The 16,355-nt window shown below is 39.0% G+C and overlaps 2 protein-coding genes across 2 annotated transcripts; both read right to left on the minus strand.

The window, feature by feature from the left end:
* Positions 1–259: 259 nt before the first annotated feature.
* Positions 260–2,590, minus strand: LOC118242661 (CMRF35-like molecule 1). The gene is made up of 4 exons (XM_035534716.1): positions 2,505–2,590; positions 1,959–2,276; positions 1,209–1,304; positions 260–297 (listed from the first exon to the last, which is right to left on the minus strand). Exons 1-4 carry the CDS (start codon positions 2,542–2,544, stop codon positions 260–262), a joined length of 492 nt encoding a protein of 163 aa, XP_035390609.1. The 5' UTR covers positions 2,545–2,590.
* Positions 2,591–6,863: 4,273 nt separating this feature from the next.
* LOC118242607 (CMRF35-like molecule 8) lies at positions 6,864–16,355 on the minus strand. Its single transcript, XM_035534564.1, has 6 exons — positions 16,214–16,355; positions 14,424–14,747; positions 9,742–9,804; positions 8,878–8,988; positions 8,380–8,432; positions 6,864–7,686 (listed from the first exon to the last, which is right to left on the minus strand). Exons 1-6 carry the CDS (start codon positions 16,251–16,253, stop codon positions 7,339–7,341), a joined length of 939 nt encoding a protein of 312 aa, XP_035390457.1. The 5' UTR covers positions 16,254–16,355; the 3' UTR covers positions 6,864–7,338.

Genomic DNA, 16,355 nt, shown 5'->3' on the forward strand with positions numbered 1-16,355 from the left:
TGGCAGCATCATGCTGTGGGGTTGTTTTTCAGCAGCAGGAACTGGGAGACTAGTCAGGGTTGAGGGAAAGATGAATGCAGCAATGTACAGAGGGACATATGTCCTGTTGGAAGTCTCTGTACATTGCTGCATTCATCGACCCTAAGCACACAGCTAAGATAACAAAGGAGTGGCTTCGGGACAACTCTGAATGTTCTTGAGTGGCCCAGACTTGAACCTGATTAAACATCTCTGGAGAGATCTGAAAATGGCTGTGCCCCTAAGCTCCCCATCCAACCTGATGTAACTTGAAAGGTTCTGCAAAGAAGAATGGGAGGAACTGCTCAAAAATAGGTGTGCCAAGCTTGTAGCATCATATTCAAAAAGATTTGAGGCTGTAATTGCTGCCAAAGGAGCTTCAACAAAGTATGGAACAAAGGCTGTAAATATTTATGTACATGTGTTTTTTTTTTGGGGGGGGGGGGTTATTTTTAATACATTTGCAAAAATATTTCTCTTTGTCATTATGGGGTATTGTGTATAAACGTTTGAGGGGAAAAAAAAGAATTTAATCCATTTTGGAATAAGCCTGTAACATAACAAAATGTGGAAAAAGTGAAGTGATGTGAATACTTTCCAGATGCACTGTACATGGTGTGTTACTATATAAGGTGTGTTACTGTACCAAAGGAAGTGGGAGTGTTCGTGTGGTGGTCAGCATCATTCAGTGTGTGACCTGTCAACATAGTGGTACATTATAAATGACATTGTAGTGTAACACGAGGAATACATGAGGAATCCATATGCAGATTTATTACAATAGTACACCAGCCAGAAATCATGAATCTGTAAAATAGGCCCATGTTCAAAGTCCAAAAGAGAGTTAACAAACAAACAAACAAATAAAACAGGGCAACAATACAGAATTACAAGAGGCAGACCACAAAGCAGGCACAGACACAAGCTCTAAGCAGATACATGCTTGTTATGAGAATCACTGGGGAACCTGGCAGGACTTCATAGTGGAAGTGTGTGATCAATGTGTGTGTGTGATCAAATGGGTCCTACTAAAAGTGTGTGTGTGTGCACTCCAATGAATCCTATTACTCTGGAGTTATTGGCCTCTATTGTCCAGTCTCTTGAATCGCAGGTACCCATATGACATCAAGACATAAGACAAAGGAGACATGCAAACCCTTGTTTAGGTAGGAGGCAGTATGTGCACTTACCTGGTACTGACTGTGTGCACCCGATACCTACTGATGTGCTGACAGAGAGTATGGGAGGGCAGTAGGTGGAGTGTGAGATGCTACTACTGGCAGGATCTGAGGGACAGAAACAGGTAGGCTGTCACAATATGGACCCTCCTCCTAAACGTCTCCCTGTGTGTGTGTGTGTGTGTGTGTGTGTGTGTGTGTGTGTGTGTGTGTGTGTGTGTGTGTGTGTGTGTTCGTCAGTATGGCGACGGCCTTCCTGTGATCCACACCCGTGTGTCGTTAGTCTGCAACTATAAAAGTCTATCATTTACGTGTTAGTGTTGTCAGTGTTTTGATCCTGATAGCCTGTGAGCTACGTCAAAGTGTGTGAAAAATAAACGTATGTTTCTGTTCTATGTGACTCGTCCCTGCATCCTGCTTTGCCTACGTGCATTACATAGGCTAGCATTATGGTTTGAGATCTTAGTAATTGGCCATATAATACTCGAATTTCCAGTATTCAGTATTTCAGTATACTTCACTTTGGAAGTCTTTGTATAATAAATAATTGGCCTCAGTTACCTGAATGAAATTAACGAAATTCCAACTATTGCTATTAGAATTGTTGTATTGTTTTTGTTATTTAATCTTATTCAATGTGTTACCTCAACACTAATTTAAATACACACATAGACAATTACAGACTAGCTTAATAGAAAAAGGTGACCTATTTAATCAGCACCCACTCTACCTAGTTGATTAGGAACATGTGGTAACACTCACCCACTTTAACCACTAACAGAATCTCTGTGTAGTCATCACGCACTTTCTGCTCTGTCGCACACCAGTATTTTCCTCCATCCTCTGATCTCAGATCAGTGATGGTGACAGTGAAGACTCTGGCTGCTGTGTCATCATTCAGAGAGAATCTCTTGTCTTTCGCAGATTCAGAATCAAGAGGGATGTCTTTAATCTGGAAAGTATAACATTCTCCTCTGCAGAGATATTTCATGTGGGTTTCATATCCAGACTTATAAGGGCATCTGATCTGAACTGAATGGCCCTTGTATCCAGTTACTGTAGTTACAGCAGCAATTCCAGCTGTAAAATAAATCATAATGTTAGTAATGTATAGTAAATGTAGAAGATCCACTGTGATAAACATCCACAGCACTACAAAGTCCCTCTGTGTGTGGAAGGTAAAGGTCAGAGCAGGAGCTCTGGAGGCCTGGACCTTGAGACAGCCTGCTGGATTAGCTGATTATCACCTGAACTAATAATGTGCTGAACCTGTCTGATGATAAAGTGAGCAGTAAATGGACAACTCACCTGGAAATAGACTGGACAAGACAAGTATAAGTGTCCACATGTTGAACTGTTTGGCGTTCAGTGTGAACTGTGTCTCATATTTTATGTCTGACACTTCCCCCTTTAGCTCTCATCACTGCTCAAACCAGAGATGTGTGTTAAAACAAACGACTGTCTATATTCTCTTTTTTGACTCATGATCTGACACAGTCTTCTGCTTTCATCATTGCCTAAGTCAGGATGACTTCTCTAATTTGCGCAACTACATACAACCCCCCACCCCCACCCATCTAACTAATGGAGTAAAATTTAGCCCAAAGGAAGGTTTATGTACTTATGTATTAATTTGTAAGCCACAAGTGACTCACACAGCATTGAACATGATGATGTTGAAGAAAACCATCAGCTACACACAACAGGGACATGCTTTAAATTATGGTATTTATTTTATTTTATTTTTTATTATGGTATTTTTGTTTGTTTGTTTATATGCAGAGACCAAAATGCTATCTGCTTTGCAAGTGTCTCCAACAATCCCTTCAGATGGTAGTTAACCTGTAATATTTGTGTTGTTTGTAAATTTTAGCAATAGATTAATCTAGTCATATGTTGATAATCAGATGAGCAAATTCTTGTAAATCCTTGCAGTGTTGCTGTCTTAACTGCAATATACTAGTAACAAATTGCATATTATAGTTTTTTACAATCACTTTCACTTACAATGTGCACTTCTTCAAAACTCTTCACACCTCAGCACATGCGTGGACTATCTTTTCTGCATCATGGCTCTGTACAGTAAATTAGTCACAAATTGTGTGCATACTGAACTGTGCAAAATCACAAATAAAATGATTGTGTGCACCTGTTTTACCTGGACAAATTGGTATCTGAGTTTCTTGCCATGGTCAGAGATGGACAGTCTACAAGTGTTCCATCCTAACCAGGTGTTTCTGTATTGATATGGTGAATGTGTTAAGTGTTTTGAAGATGTGGATGTGGTACTGAGACAAGTGTGAAAATGATTGGAAAAACTAATGTCATGTGGAATGCTTGGGTCTCATAATTGAAATCACCCATGTGATGTAAAGTAAAGAATTTCCCTATCAAAACAGGAAGCATAATGAACATTCTGGATGGACAGCTGGGTTGTGCAAGTTGTGAGAAGGTGTTCTGCACATTGCTGTTGCTATTTATTAATTCTAAAAAGTTTATTCTAAACCTAGACATGAAATTTAAATTGGCAATGATAAGCAAGGATCAAATGTATATTATATATAAAAATTTCTGTCTAGACAATAAATGAAAATTTGATAGTAAATGTCTTTCTTAAATATATGTTCCTTCACGTTTTTTCACATGTATTCAAAATATATTTAATACATGTAAAAAACAGAATGCTATATTCTAACCATATGCAAGGTAGTATTGACAACACTATTACAAAAGTACCTAATTTCTATTGGTAGGCTTTTATTACAATTGTATTCATTCAATCATGTATGTACCTAATTATTAAAGAACATACCAAGTCAATCTGTAAATCTATATCTGATCTGCAAACATGAACAATGGTGTTAATTGTTTGAGAGCCACAAAACGATTGTTATTGTGAATCAACCATTCACCCACCAGCTTAACTAAAAGAAAACAAAACGCCTGCCTCGATAGATATTAAAGCAAAGTAAGTGAAGGGCAAATAAAAAAATACATTTAAAAAAACAATGAATTTGCATTAAAAACAAAACTCTAACCTAACCACTTCCTGGGTCATGATTGACAGTAGCATAATCACATGAGTTTTCCTCTTTCTTAAAGGTCTCTGTGGTAATGACATCTTCAGAATTGTCAGTTCTCTTATGGAACATCACTGCTGCCTAAGTGAGTCCTCCAGCAGATGCGCTGGCCAATTGTGGACCGTGTCCTACTGAGGAATCAGATGGAGTTGTGGATAATTGAGCTGTGGAGTAAATGTCCATATCATTGGCGCATGATTGTGTGTTTGTATAAACAGTTTGGGAGGGATTAGAGGGGTTTGTGGGTAGACTGACAGTAGAGTAGACTGCATGAGCACCAGTGTCTGAGACAGAATGGCTTCTGGTGTCGTTAATTTCCTCATAGTCACATACAGAAAATGGAATCTGTGAGCCAAGAAAGCAAAAATAATATAGAAAAATAGCCCTTGTATGGCCCTTGTAATAAATGGCATGTGGGTTAGAACAATGTTTCACGGATTGACAATACCAATTTTATTGGTGAAAATGGTGAACACCTGTTCCAATAGTAACCAGCTTTAAAATACTGCAGTGACTCACCCCATGGTTGTGTGAGGAGTTTTGGAATAACTGGCTTGGGATGCAAGTGAATCTGAGGGCACATTCACAATAAATCACACATAATGTAAGCAATCCCTACAAGGAGAATTCCTTTCTATATAAACATGCCCTTTCAGCACATTTTATTTTGACATAGGTATAAGATGCTCCACAAGCAAACTGAGAGAAACTCCTTTACTAGTTTTGGTCTAGATATTTTTTCTCCATTGTTGAAATGTCCTATACAGGAACTCATGTCTGCATAAGAGATTCTTGTCACAGAACACTCCCCTTCCGACTGATCACGGCCCACCACATGCAGTGGGAGTTCACTGACTCTTTTATTTGTAACCACACCCCCTTGTTAGCACACACCTGCAGCTGGATGATTGTTGTTTATGTATGTATTTAAACCCCTGTTGGTGTGTGCCTCTTTGTCAGTCTTTAGTCCCAGTTGTGATTGTAGTCATGTCTGTGTTAGACATTAATCGTGTTCACCCTCCTTGTTCTACATGAGAGCCATTGTGTTTATCGTTATTGTTTCGTCTAATAAATGTTTGTGTGTATTGAGAGAGGTCTGTGCATCCTGTTCCATGTCTTGCGGCACTCGGGCCGTCACAATCCTCTTTTATATTCTACTGTAATCTCCATTTATCGCTACGGTTTTAGTATTTATATATATATATATATATATATATATATATATATATATATATATATATATATATATATATATATATATATGATGTACTAATAATGCTCAGTCTCAGGGCCATGAGGAGGAGCAACCAGATCATGACAAGTTGACAATGGGACCAAGGGGGAGACAGATTAAGGAAAACCGGCAATTTTCCTTAGACTTTCGTTTACATTTACAAAATTGGCCAGAATGACTGAATATTGCTGCATTGTCTCCATTCTCATTGTGCTCTAGACTCTGCATGAGCCCTGTTTGACTAATGACTGTAGATAATTTACACTACAAACCCAAGCTGTGCTCACATCTGCTGACATGCTGATATGAATGATCCACAGATTATGTCTTGCAGTAGAGCAGTTTTTCACTAAACATTGTAAAACATAGTATATGTTCTGGTGAGTCTGTAAGCCCACTCCTGATAAGGAGTGTGTGTGTGTGTGTGTGTGTGTGTGTGTGTGTGTGGGTGGTAATACCCTGCTCCTTCCTGCTTCTCTTTCTGAGAGTCACTATGAGGAATGAGGTTCCCATCAGAAGCAGCAACTAAATCACACACACTGATCACAGTGGAAGATGGAAATCCTGGAGAGGAAACAGAGTCATAATCAGTGAACCAATCACATTTGACGTTTATCTTGATCATTCAGAAGTGTTTGATGAAGCTAACAGTATGTGAATAGTTTCACTCCATGCTGTACAGTCCACTGTGTTTCAGCACATGTATCAGGTGAGGAAACAAACAGTGTACTTATTAATATTATTAATATAAGAGTTTTATTAGCAGAAACAATTTTAGCAACTCTGAGCAAGTGATAAATCTTAGAAGTGTGTGTGTGTGTGTGTGTGTGTGTGTGTGTGTGTGTGTGTGTGCGTGTGTGCGTGTGTGTTGTAGTGTGTGTTGCAGTGTGGGTATCCTCTGAAACTCAGTGGCCGAAAAAACTAAAAATTCCTTTTGGCCCTGGTTAACTGTTTTCCCTGGTTAACATCTCTCCTTCAGTAGGCTAAATTAATTTGTCACTTTCAATGTACAGTTAGGGCAGCTATTTTCTGTTAGTGTTAGTCTTTTAAGTTCTCTTAATTATCACTAAGAAAAATCACATTTATGTAGAAATAACAGCAATTTGATGATGTCACGTGATGTCAGTATGACGGGAAAGCTGCCACTGACCATTTGAGAGCTTTGGCATAGAGGCAGTGAGGGTTCACCACACCAAGTCACTTCACACACACGTCAGAGCTCTTGGAACTTATTGCATTTCTCTGTCTCCATTTATCTCTACGTTTTGTCTGCATTTTAACCAGAACATAATGAACAAGAACATAACCAGTCATATCCAAATTTTATTTAGTGAGAGAGAGAGAGAGAGAGAGAGAGAGAGAGAGAGAGAGAGAGAGAGAGAGAGAGCTTTAAACCTTTCAGCAAATAGGTGTTGAGAGGTTTATGGGTATAAGCAAAGTTGTAGTAAAATACTCCCAAGTAGATTGAACACATTTCTATTTACAGCATTTGGCATCCAGAGCATCTTACACAAGTGCTTTATCATTTACTCATAGAATGAACACAAAACAATAGAGGGCTTGTTAGAACACAATAAAACAAAAGAGGTGTTGCCTTCTCTTCCATTACAGCATGTAAAATCCCTCTATTTAAGGAACACCAGCATTTTACATTTTGAAGTAAGCTAAACATGAGAAAACAAACACCTGCCCAAATGAACATTTACAAGTGGAAGATCCTTTGAGAGAAAGGGAAAGTTATACAATCTATGTTTGGTAAAATGAATGTAAATAAAAGCATAAACTGCTAAACTAGCCTCATCCAGTGATATGTTTGACAGGAGAATATTCATGTGTCCTCCTCCATCTTGAAGGTCTCCTTGACAGCATCATTATAACCATCTGCATTCTTATAAAACTTCACTGTTGTATAAATTAGAGGTTCATCAGACATCCTTGCTGACTGCTGTGCGTCACACACTGAGAAATTCTCAGAGAGAATTATAGCATTAGCCGAAACAGTGTGTGTAAAATCACAGGGGTTTGTGGGTAACTGGGCTTGGGCATAAACAGTTAGGGAGGGATCAGAGAGGTTTGTGGGTAGGTGGACAGTAGAGTAGACTGTAGGAGCTCCAGTATCTGAGTCAGAATGGCTTCTGGTGTCTTTAATCTCATTGTCACAGACAGAAAGTGGAACCTGAGTAAAGAGGAAAAAAAAGTGACCTTAACAGCAGTGTCTATGAATGAGATTGAATGTTATTTTTGTTTGTCTACTGCTCTTTGCATTCAAGTGAGCTACAAAAATGTATTTTTGGTCATATTAATGGAATATCTGTCTATAGTTTCCCTGGACTCCCAAGTTTGAACACTGGGTGGTGTCAGGAGTAGCAGGTGTTAACAGTATAAGGGAACACACAGGAGCATTTATGTCATTTAGCCGGAGCAGGAAAAGAGGTGATGTTGGATGTGGGAAACACTTCATTTTTGTCATGAGGAATGCACTAGAAACAGGACAATGCACAGAATAACAGCAGGCAAACTTGCAACGCTCAGTATTCTCAAGGAAACATACTTTGGAAGTGTTACAGAAACATAGGAAACATAATGAATCACAGGTGTACCAAATTAATGCTCTGTTAATGATGATCTAACCAGAGGATCCTGGGACATGTAGTGTGGTGGTTCCAGAGATGCCAAGTGCATTATAATTCTATTACATGTGTAGTGCATTATAATTCTATTACAGATGTAGTGCACCTGTTCCAGTAGTGGCCTGCTAATGACCTGCAATCATGACTCACCTTATTGATGTGTAATACACTCATGACCCCATAGATGTGTGATGCACTCATGACTCACCCCATGAATGTGTGATACAGTCATGACTCACCCCGTGGATGTGTGAGGAGTCTTGGAGGGACTGGCGCTTGGATGATGCTGATTCTTGACATTAATCACAAATTAATAAATTGTAATCACATACTACATGAATACATGGTATTGTTCACATTTAACAGTTAGATACTCACATATATTTACATTAATCTGAGTAGGTAATGTTCAAATGCAAATAAACAGTAGAATACTTAGGCATTAGTTAATTGTCTTTAGTCCATATTCTAACAGTGCTCATTTATGTCCATTTCTAGCCAGCAGAGGGCAGCAGCAGGCAGCTCTGGAGTCTAATGAGTTCTGTAAATAAATGTGTTTAATCTACAATGCTTACAGCACAGATACATGCTACACTCACAACTGGACATACAGATCTGAATGTGTTATGCTCATGACAATGTTGATTGATAAGTATTGCTTTATGTGATCATTTTTGAAGGGTGTGTGTGTGTGTGTGTGTGTGTGTGTGTGTGTGTGTGTGTGAGTGTGGTAATACCCTGCTCCTTCCTGCTTCTCTTTCTGAGAGTCACTATGAGGAATGAGGTTCCCATCAGAAGCAGAACCAGAATCACACACACAACACTGATCACAGTGGAAGATGGAAATCCTGGAAAGGAAACAGAGTCATAATCAGTGAACCAATCACATTTAACATTTATCCTGATCATTCAGAAATGTCTGATGAAGCTGACAGTATGTGAGTAGTTTCACTCCATGCTGTACAGTCCACTGTGTTTCAGCACATGTATCAGGACGAGGAAGCTCATGTGTGTTTGGATCCTGAGGATGTGGTTGGTTTGGTGAACTGTGGACTGATACGTGATGATGAATGTGGTGATGAGGTTGAAACTGGAATATCTGGATGTGGAAATAAACACAGCATAAGACTTGACAGGAGAACATGCTGAGGTTGGCGTAGACTGTAGATTGTAATAAAAGGGCTCAACACCAAGGGGCCACTAGATCACTTCAATCACAATGAACAGCTTTCAGAACAAAAATATTGTTTTTGCAATCACTCTATTGCCTACTTTGATACCAGTACTGTCCACTGTGTGTCAGCACCTGTATCAGGAGAGGAAGCTGATGTGTGTTTGGAGCCTGAGGATGTGGTTGGTGTGGTGAACTGTGGACTGATGCATGATGATGAATGTGGTGTTGAGGTTGAAACTGGAATATTTTGATTTATATAAAATAAACACAGCAATGTATCAGATAATGAGTCCATGTTGTGAAGTCAGTGGACCATCACAAAAGTAAAATTATGTGGTACTTGTCAAGGAGTTGGCTGTAGGAACAGAAATTAGTGTGGTTTTCGCTGTTGTAGATGTGGGTGCTTTTGTGCTGTCTGTAGTCGTACTTGATGATGATGATGACAATGGTGCTGTTGTTATTGTTGCTGCTGCTGATGACACTTGTGGATCTGTTAATGGAGATGAAGATGTAAAAGTTTGATCATTTGAATGGAAAGCAAGATCATGTATGTTTTCATACATTGCATGACATGCAGTGTAATTTAACAGGTTATATATGGGGTTTCTCTCACACCCATACACACATCCTACATGCACTTTTGTAATTCTGAGAATGTCATGTACACTTGCAGGAACCCAGACATCCAGAGACAGAACTCAAGAAATAATGATGTAACAACTAATAACATAATTACAGAAATAATGATCAGTGTTGTGCAGAAATACTGGTTGCTGGGTCCTATAATGTCTTCAGCATGGCTACAGTAATAACGGCAGTGTTCTCTTTAAGGCCTCTCTCAGTTCTTCAGTTAAAAGGGCTTCATTACGATGGTGCACTCCAAAGTCAGGGTATTAAAACTACTACTGAACTACTACTACAACCTATACATTTCCACTGGCTTGATTTTTAACTATCTAGAATATATTAAGTCCAGAATGGGTAATAATTTCTTGTCCTATCAGTTAAGGCCAAACACTATATCAAGAACCAAGGTGTCAAATTTGACTATGATGTAAGCTTTAAATGCCATGTTGTCTCAGTGTTCGATCATGTGTTCTATCATTTTTGTAATGTAACCAAGGTCAGAAGTATCCTCACAGCAACTGATAGTGAAAATCTCCATGCATTTGTATCTTCACATCTGTACTACTGTAATGCAATGATTGCATGTCTGGACTAATGTAATGCACTGCTCCCATTTCTGCATATGAATGCTATTTCAAGCCTACAGAGGGTTCAAAATGCAGCAGCCAGAGTATTAGCATGTGCAAAGATGAGAGATTTACATTTACATTTACAAGATGAGAGCTCATATTACAACCATTTTTAATGAGTTGCACTGGTTAACTGTCATCTAGAATTTAATTTAAAATACTACTGCTTACTTTCAAGTGCTTACATGGTCTTGGCCCTCTATATCTCAGTAGTATGATCATGAGGCTCACACCGTCAAGGGCCCTAGATCAGCTGATAAAAACATACTGATGGTACCCAACACCTGACTATAGAGCTGTGAGGCTGCTGCTATGGCCCCAAACTTCTCTCCCAGATGACCTGATGGACATGATGACTTAAAACACTTTCAAGAAGAAGGTTACTTTGGCTTTCAGTGCAGCTGCAATTTGATGGGTGGAAATGCAGCTTTAAATTGTCTTTAAATTAAATGTTATTTTTAATTTACTTTCTTGTTGAGGTTATAGATCTTAGGATGTAATAAGCTTTATTATTCCTCTATTCATTCTATTTTCTGTAAAAGACTTTGTAAACTGTGTTTAAGAAAAGGCTATACAAATAGTTTGTCGTTGTTGTTGTTGTTTACATTTACAGCTATAGGCCATAAATGTAAATAGTACTACTACTACTAATAATAATAATAATAGTAGTAGTAGTAATAATAATAATAATAATAGCTTATATGGGAGTGTCTTCCTACTTCCTGTCTTTCACAGGATATTATGTGTTCAGCAATGAGGTGACTTATTTGGAAATGCATGTCAGTCAATTCATTTATAGATCACTATAAACCATGTGCGTGTATATCCCAGACTAGGGAGAGAGAACTCTCCTACGATATACATACACTTCTGTCTTTTAATTAGTAACCTGTAGTTTCTGAAATGGTCATCCTCAAATTCCTCATCTGATAATTCATTGATTATTTGTGATAGCATACAGATCATGTACTTGCATGCATGTACTTACATATTTCTGGCACTCTGTACATAATTTGTCTTCTTAAAATTGTTTCACTCTAATTATAAGTTTGGCTAAGGAAAACGTTAACAAAGGACATGACTTACACATTTAATTAAACACAAACAACAGTAATGTCTAACAATGACTACACACACGTTTATATACATTAGTGAACAAACAATGACCAACACGATGCACATACTAGTAGAGGTTTAAATAGACAGACAACACAAGATGTTAAACCCTGTGCAGGTGTGTGCTATCACGGAGGGCGTGGTGAACCACCCCGCACACCGCAGGCCGTAGCACGTGACTCGTGGGGGGGAGCGTCCCATGACATTTCTAAACTGGAGTTTTTATAGTAAAATGCCTGTTTTAGCTCGTCAACATACAGTATGGATAAAACATTCAGTATTAGTCTCCAATACAAATTATATTGATCCCTCTACTTCACGGCTTCAGTCTTGGATATAATGCTACAAAATTGTTCAATAAAAATGTTAAATATATTATCCACTCACCAGTCACTCTCAGGTAGATCTGTGTGATATAAACTGTGTATCCATGATCAGATTCCCAGTTTGATTCAGCGCCACACCAGTATATACCAGAGTCCTACACTGTTACATTTCTGACAGTCACAGTCAGGATTTGTTTTGCTCTGTCATCATACAGTAATTTTTTTTCCCTCATTTATCCATCTTCTACTCTCTGTAATTGATGTTTTAAAAGTGCAAACAGCAGTGTCCACACTCTTGTATAGAAACATAGGGTCACTTCTGGTGGATTCTGAGAAACTGCAGCTGATGTTTACAGTTCCTCCTACATAGAGAGTCTCACTGATAGAATTTCCACAGCAGGAGTCTGTCAAAAAACCCTGAAACATTAACTCCCAAAACTTTTTTTTTCCTTCAAGTTCAAGTTCAAAGAGGTTTTATTGTCATTTCAGCTATATACAAGTACACAACAAAAACGAAACAATGTTTCTCCAGGACCATGGTGCAACACAAAAACAACAGTGCAACAGACAACATGCTACACAAGTGCAAACAGTCCAATATAATGCAAAATGTCATTAAATAAACATTAAATAAACAATAATAAATACAGGACAGGACATGCACTCCTGTTGCAGTCTTGCACATTATCCTACTTGCTGCTAGAGTACTGTACTAAACCAGCACTGTACTCTGAACTGTTCTGGCTGCTACCGGTGACTGCTATGTTCAGGGTAGCATGTCACTGATTCCCATGCACAACTCGCTTTATATATGCCCAGTACTGTGTACTGCACTAAATAATTGCACTGTCTACTCATTTTATATTTTATTTGTGTGAGGTTTGACTTCAACACTTGTCCGATGCAAAACAATGTGTGAGTATGTGTATAGATATGTGTGTATGTGTGTGTGTGTGTGTGTGTGTGTGTGTGTGTGTGTGTGTGTGTGTGTGTGTGTGTGTGTGTGTGTGTGTGTGACTGTCTGTAAGCATGTATAAAAGTGCCCATTTTGGAATCTGAATTGGAATTGGAGTTAGCCAGAGTTCAGGAGTCTAATGGCTTCTGGGAAGAAGCTGTTGCACAGTCTGGAGGTGCCGGACTGGATGCTGCGGTACCTTCTTCCAGATGGCAAAAGGGTGAACAGTTCATGTGAGGGGTCTGTGGGGTCTTTCACAATGTTGGTGGCTTTCCGGATGCAGTGTGTTATGTAGATGTTCGTGATGGAGGGAAGAGAGACCCCAATCATCTTCTCAGCTGTTCTCACTATTCTTTGGAGGGTCTTGTCATCAAAAGCAGTGCAGAGTGGGGCAGTGGTAGCTCTGTGGTTAAGTTCCTTGATTAGTAATCAGAAGATTGCTAGTTTAAGCCCCACCACTGCCCATTTATGACTGTTGGGCCCCTGAGCAAGACCCTTAACCCTCAGTTACTTGAGTTGTGCTTGGTCATAATTGTAAGTTGCTTTGGATAAAAGTGTCAGCTAAATGCCATGAAGTTAAAACTTTTAAATCTTCCTGATGCCTACAGAATTTCCCATAGTTCACATTATTAATCAGGGCTAAAGTGCAAATCAATAGCTCCTCACCTTATTTTAAATTGAACTTTACTTCAGTGTAAGTGTGTAGTTGATCATATACATTAACAGCACACTGGTATGTTCCAGTGTCATTTACACTCAGCTCTCTGATAAACACTGAAGAATCCTACACTTCTGTCATCATGAATTGAGAAGCTGTCCCTATGCATCCAATCACTGTTTGGGCTTGTTGTTTTCACCTAAACACCACTGATCCAGTCTTAACGAAAGATTTCAGTTTGGTTTTGCACTCATCCTCATATCTGCACTTCATGGTGACTCCTACCCTGCATATGCATTCACTACTTTAGAGGCCACACCACCTGCCAAAAGCATATTGACATCACACTGTTATAATGAGTCCTGTATGAGAGCTTGGACTTTCACCCTCCCTGAAGTTGGTAATAAATATGTAACGGCCCGAGTGCTGCAGGACGCACAGACTCCCTGGACAGTGACAAACGTTTATTAACATACAACGGTGGCACTGACACATAACGTAAACACCAACACTGAAAAAAGGAACAAACAAAGATAACGCGAACAGATGCAATGACTGACAACTAAGCACACACCCCTACAGCAGTTTAAATACAGACAACATAACAAGACTAAACAGCTGCAGGTGTGTGCTAAACAACATGGGCGTGGTTACAAACGAGACAAACAATTAACTCCCACTGCACACGGCGGGCCGCACCACGTGACAGTGAGAGGGGATCGTTCTGTGATCAAATAATGCTGGAAGCAGTAGTATGATGAAGAAGAGCAGTAATAGAGGACATGGATGAAAACTCACCTGCCTTCACCTTCAGTTTCACTGGTCTGTATGTGTCTGTCCATCTCTCTATATCCACTCCACACTGGTAGGTTCCAGAGTCCTCCACTGTGAGGTTTCTCATGACCACCCAGAAGACTTTAGCATTGGTATCATCATACAGACAGAATCTGCCTTCATGCACCCATGTGTGTTTGGCTCCTGTTTTAATTTGGTCAGCACATGGTGTACTTTCACCCTTGCAGAAATATTTGTTGTTTTTTTCATGTCCATCCTCATATTTGCATTTGATCTTGATTCCTCCTCCTGAATATGCTGTCACTTCATTGGTGGAGTCTCCTGTCACTGAGATATATGACAAACATCTATGTAAGCAAATTCTTATTTTGTTACTGCTAATACTGTTGATTATTTTGAAGTATATTTGCAGATGTTTATCAGTGGTAAAGTTAATTTACAGATGTTATTAAAGGTTATGTATTTTATGTCTGCAGTCTCACTTCCATTCCCATTTCCAATAATAATAGATATTAAATTCTATAATTTTCTATGTATAATGAAACATCAACTGTCTGATTCTCATTTACTACTTGCAAACAGCATGTTGCTCTTGCATTTCTGATAAGAGGAGGTACGAGGAGGTGACGTTTGAAGCCAAAATGGGTTCAAAACTAATGTTGTACCGGCAGATTTTAAATATCACAGCCCCTGTTGCGTTACTCCACATACATCACAGGTGCATTTATTTCTGTACAACAACCAAATTAACTAATATCAATAAATGTACTTGTGCTCATATTAATAATGAAATTAGTAAAATGTGGCATTAGACAGTGAAGAGTGAAGCACTAAGTCTACAACAGTATAAGTGTACAATCTCCTCAGTGACCTCCATTTATGAAGACAAGCGTGATTGTGAACCCCTTGTTGTTATAGTGAAGACCACAGGCATGTCATTAGCAGTACTGTGAGCGTGAGAACGCTCACTGACCGTGCTGCTTTAGGCTGGAAGATGTTTCTACAGAAGCCCAACAGTTATCTTGTGAGGGTGCTTATGTTGACACACGAGGTGGATCCTGTGGTCATCAATAAATCCAAAAGACTAAAACAGCTAAAACTGCCTCTAATGCAAATGATGACACTGCCAAGCAAAGGCAAGCCAAACAATAACGGTTTTAAAAAAGAGAGGAAATGGATCATAGAACAGCTGAAAAAAATGCAGAAGTTCTTTTCAGCCTTATTAAGGGAACATGAAGGAAACACAGCACCACAGTACCACTACAGTACCTGCAGTAGTCAGATGGATATAATGTGATATGATGGAGCTGTCAAATCCAAAGCCCCCCCCCGCATTAGCTTTTTCTCATATAATGTTATAGTCAATTATAGTATAGTATATTATGTGTTTGTGAGGAGGACTCTCTCATGGGTTTTTAATAATCGTGGTTTTGACACTTCGCTGCAGCCTACCATTTGGGCAGTTTAACAAACAATTCCTGCTCAGCAGGAGAGGCAAAAATATTCATCCTTCATGGTTTTCTCTGACATATCATGATGTTGGCGATCCACTGGCTGAGCTCTTTGTCCATCTTGTGTGCATGGATGAAATGATTCATTTACTTCTGTCTTATCTAGGTGGGAACCAGTTGTTCCTGAATTTTGTTCCTGAATTGTTAAACTACATTAAAGTTTATTTTTAAAAAAGCCCCGATTTTATTGGTTCATCTTTTTATTGGACTTTTGGGTGAAGTCTTGTTAAGCCGTCATTTGACAATTGTGATTCTGAATGTTTCAGAAGCAGCTGTACTTACCTGAGCTCAGGTAGAAGGTGAAGATGAGGAGGGTCTTCATTCTGAGTTCAGATTTAGGTCTGTTTACTCCACATCAGATGAGTGTTTGAGCTAAAGTGTTTGAACATTTCATGGCCGCATCTGTTTGTTCCTGTCTGCCTCT

Source organism: Electrophorus electricus, chromosome 16 (assembly GCF_013358815.1).
Source record: "Electrophorus electricus isolate fEleEle1 chromosome 16, fEleEle1.pri, whole genome shotgun sequence".
Lineage (NCBI taxonomy): Eukaryota > Metazoa > Chordata > Actinopteri > Gymnotiformes > Gymnotidae > Electrophorus > Electrophorus electricus.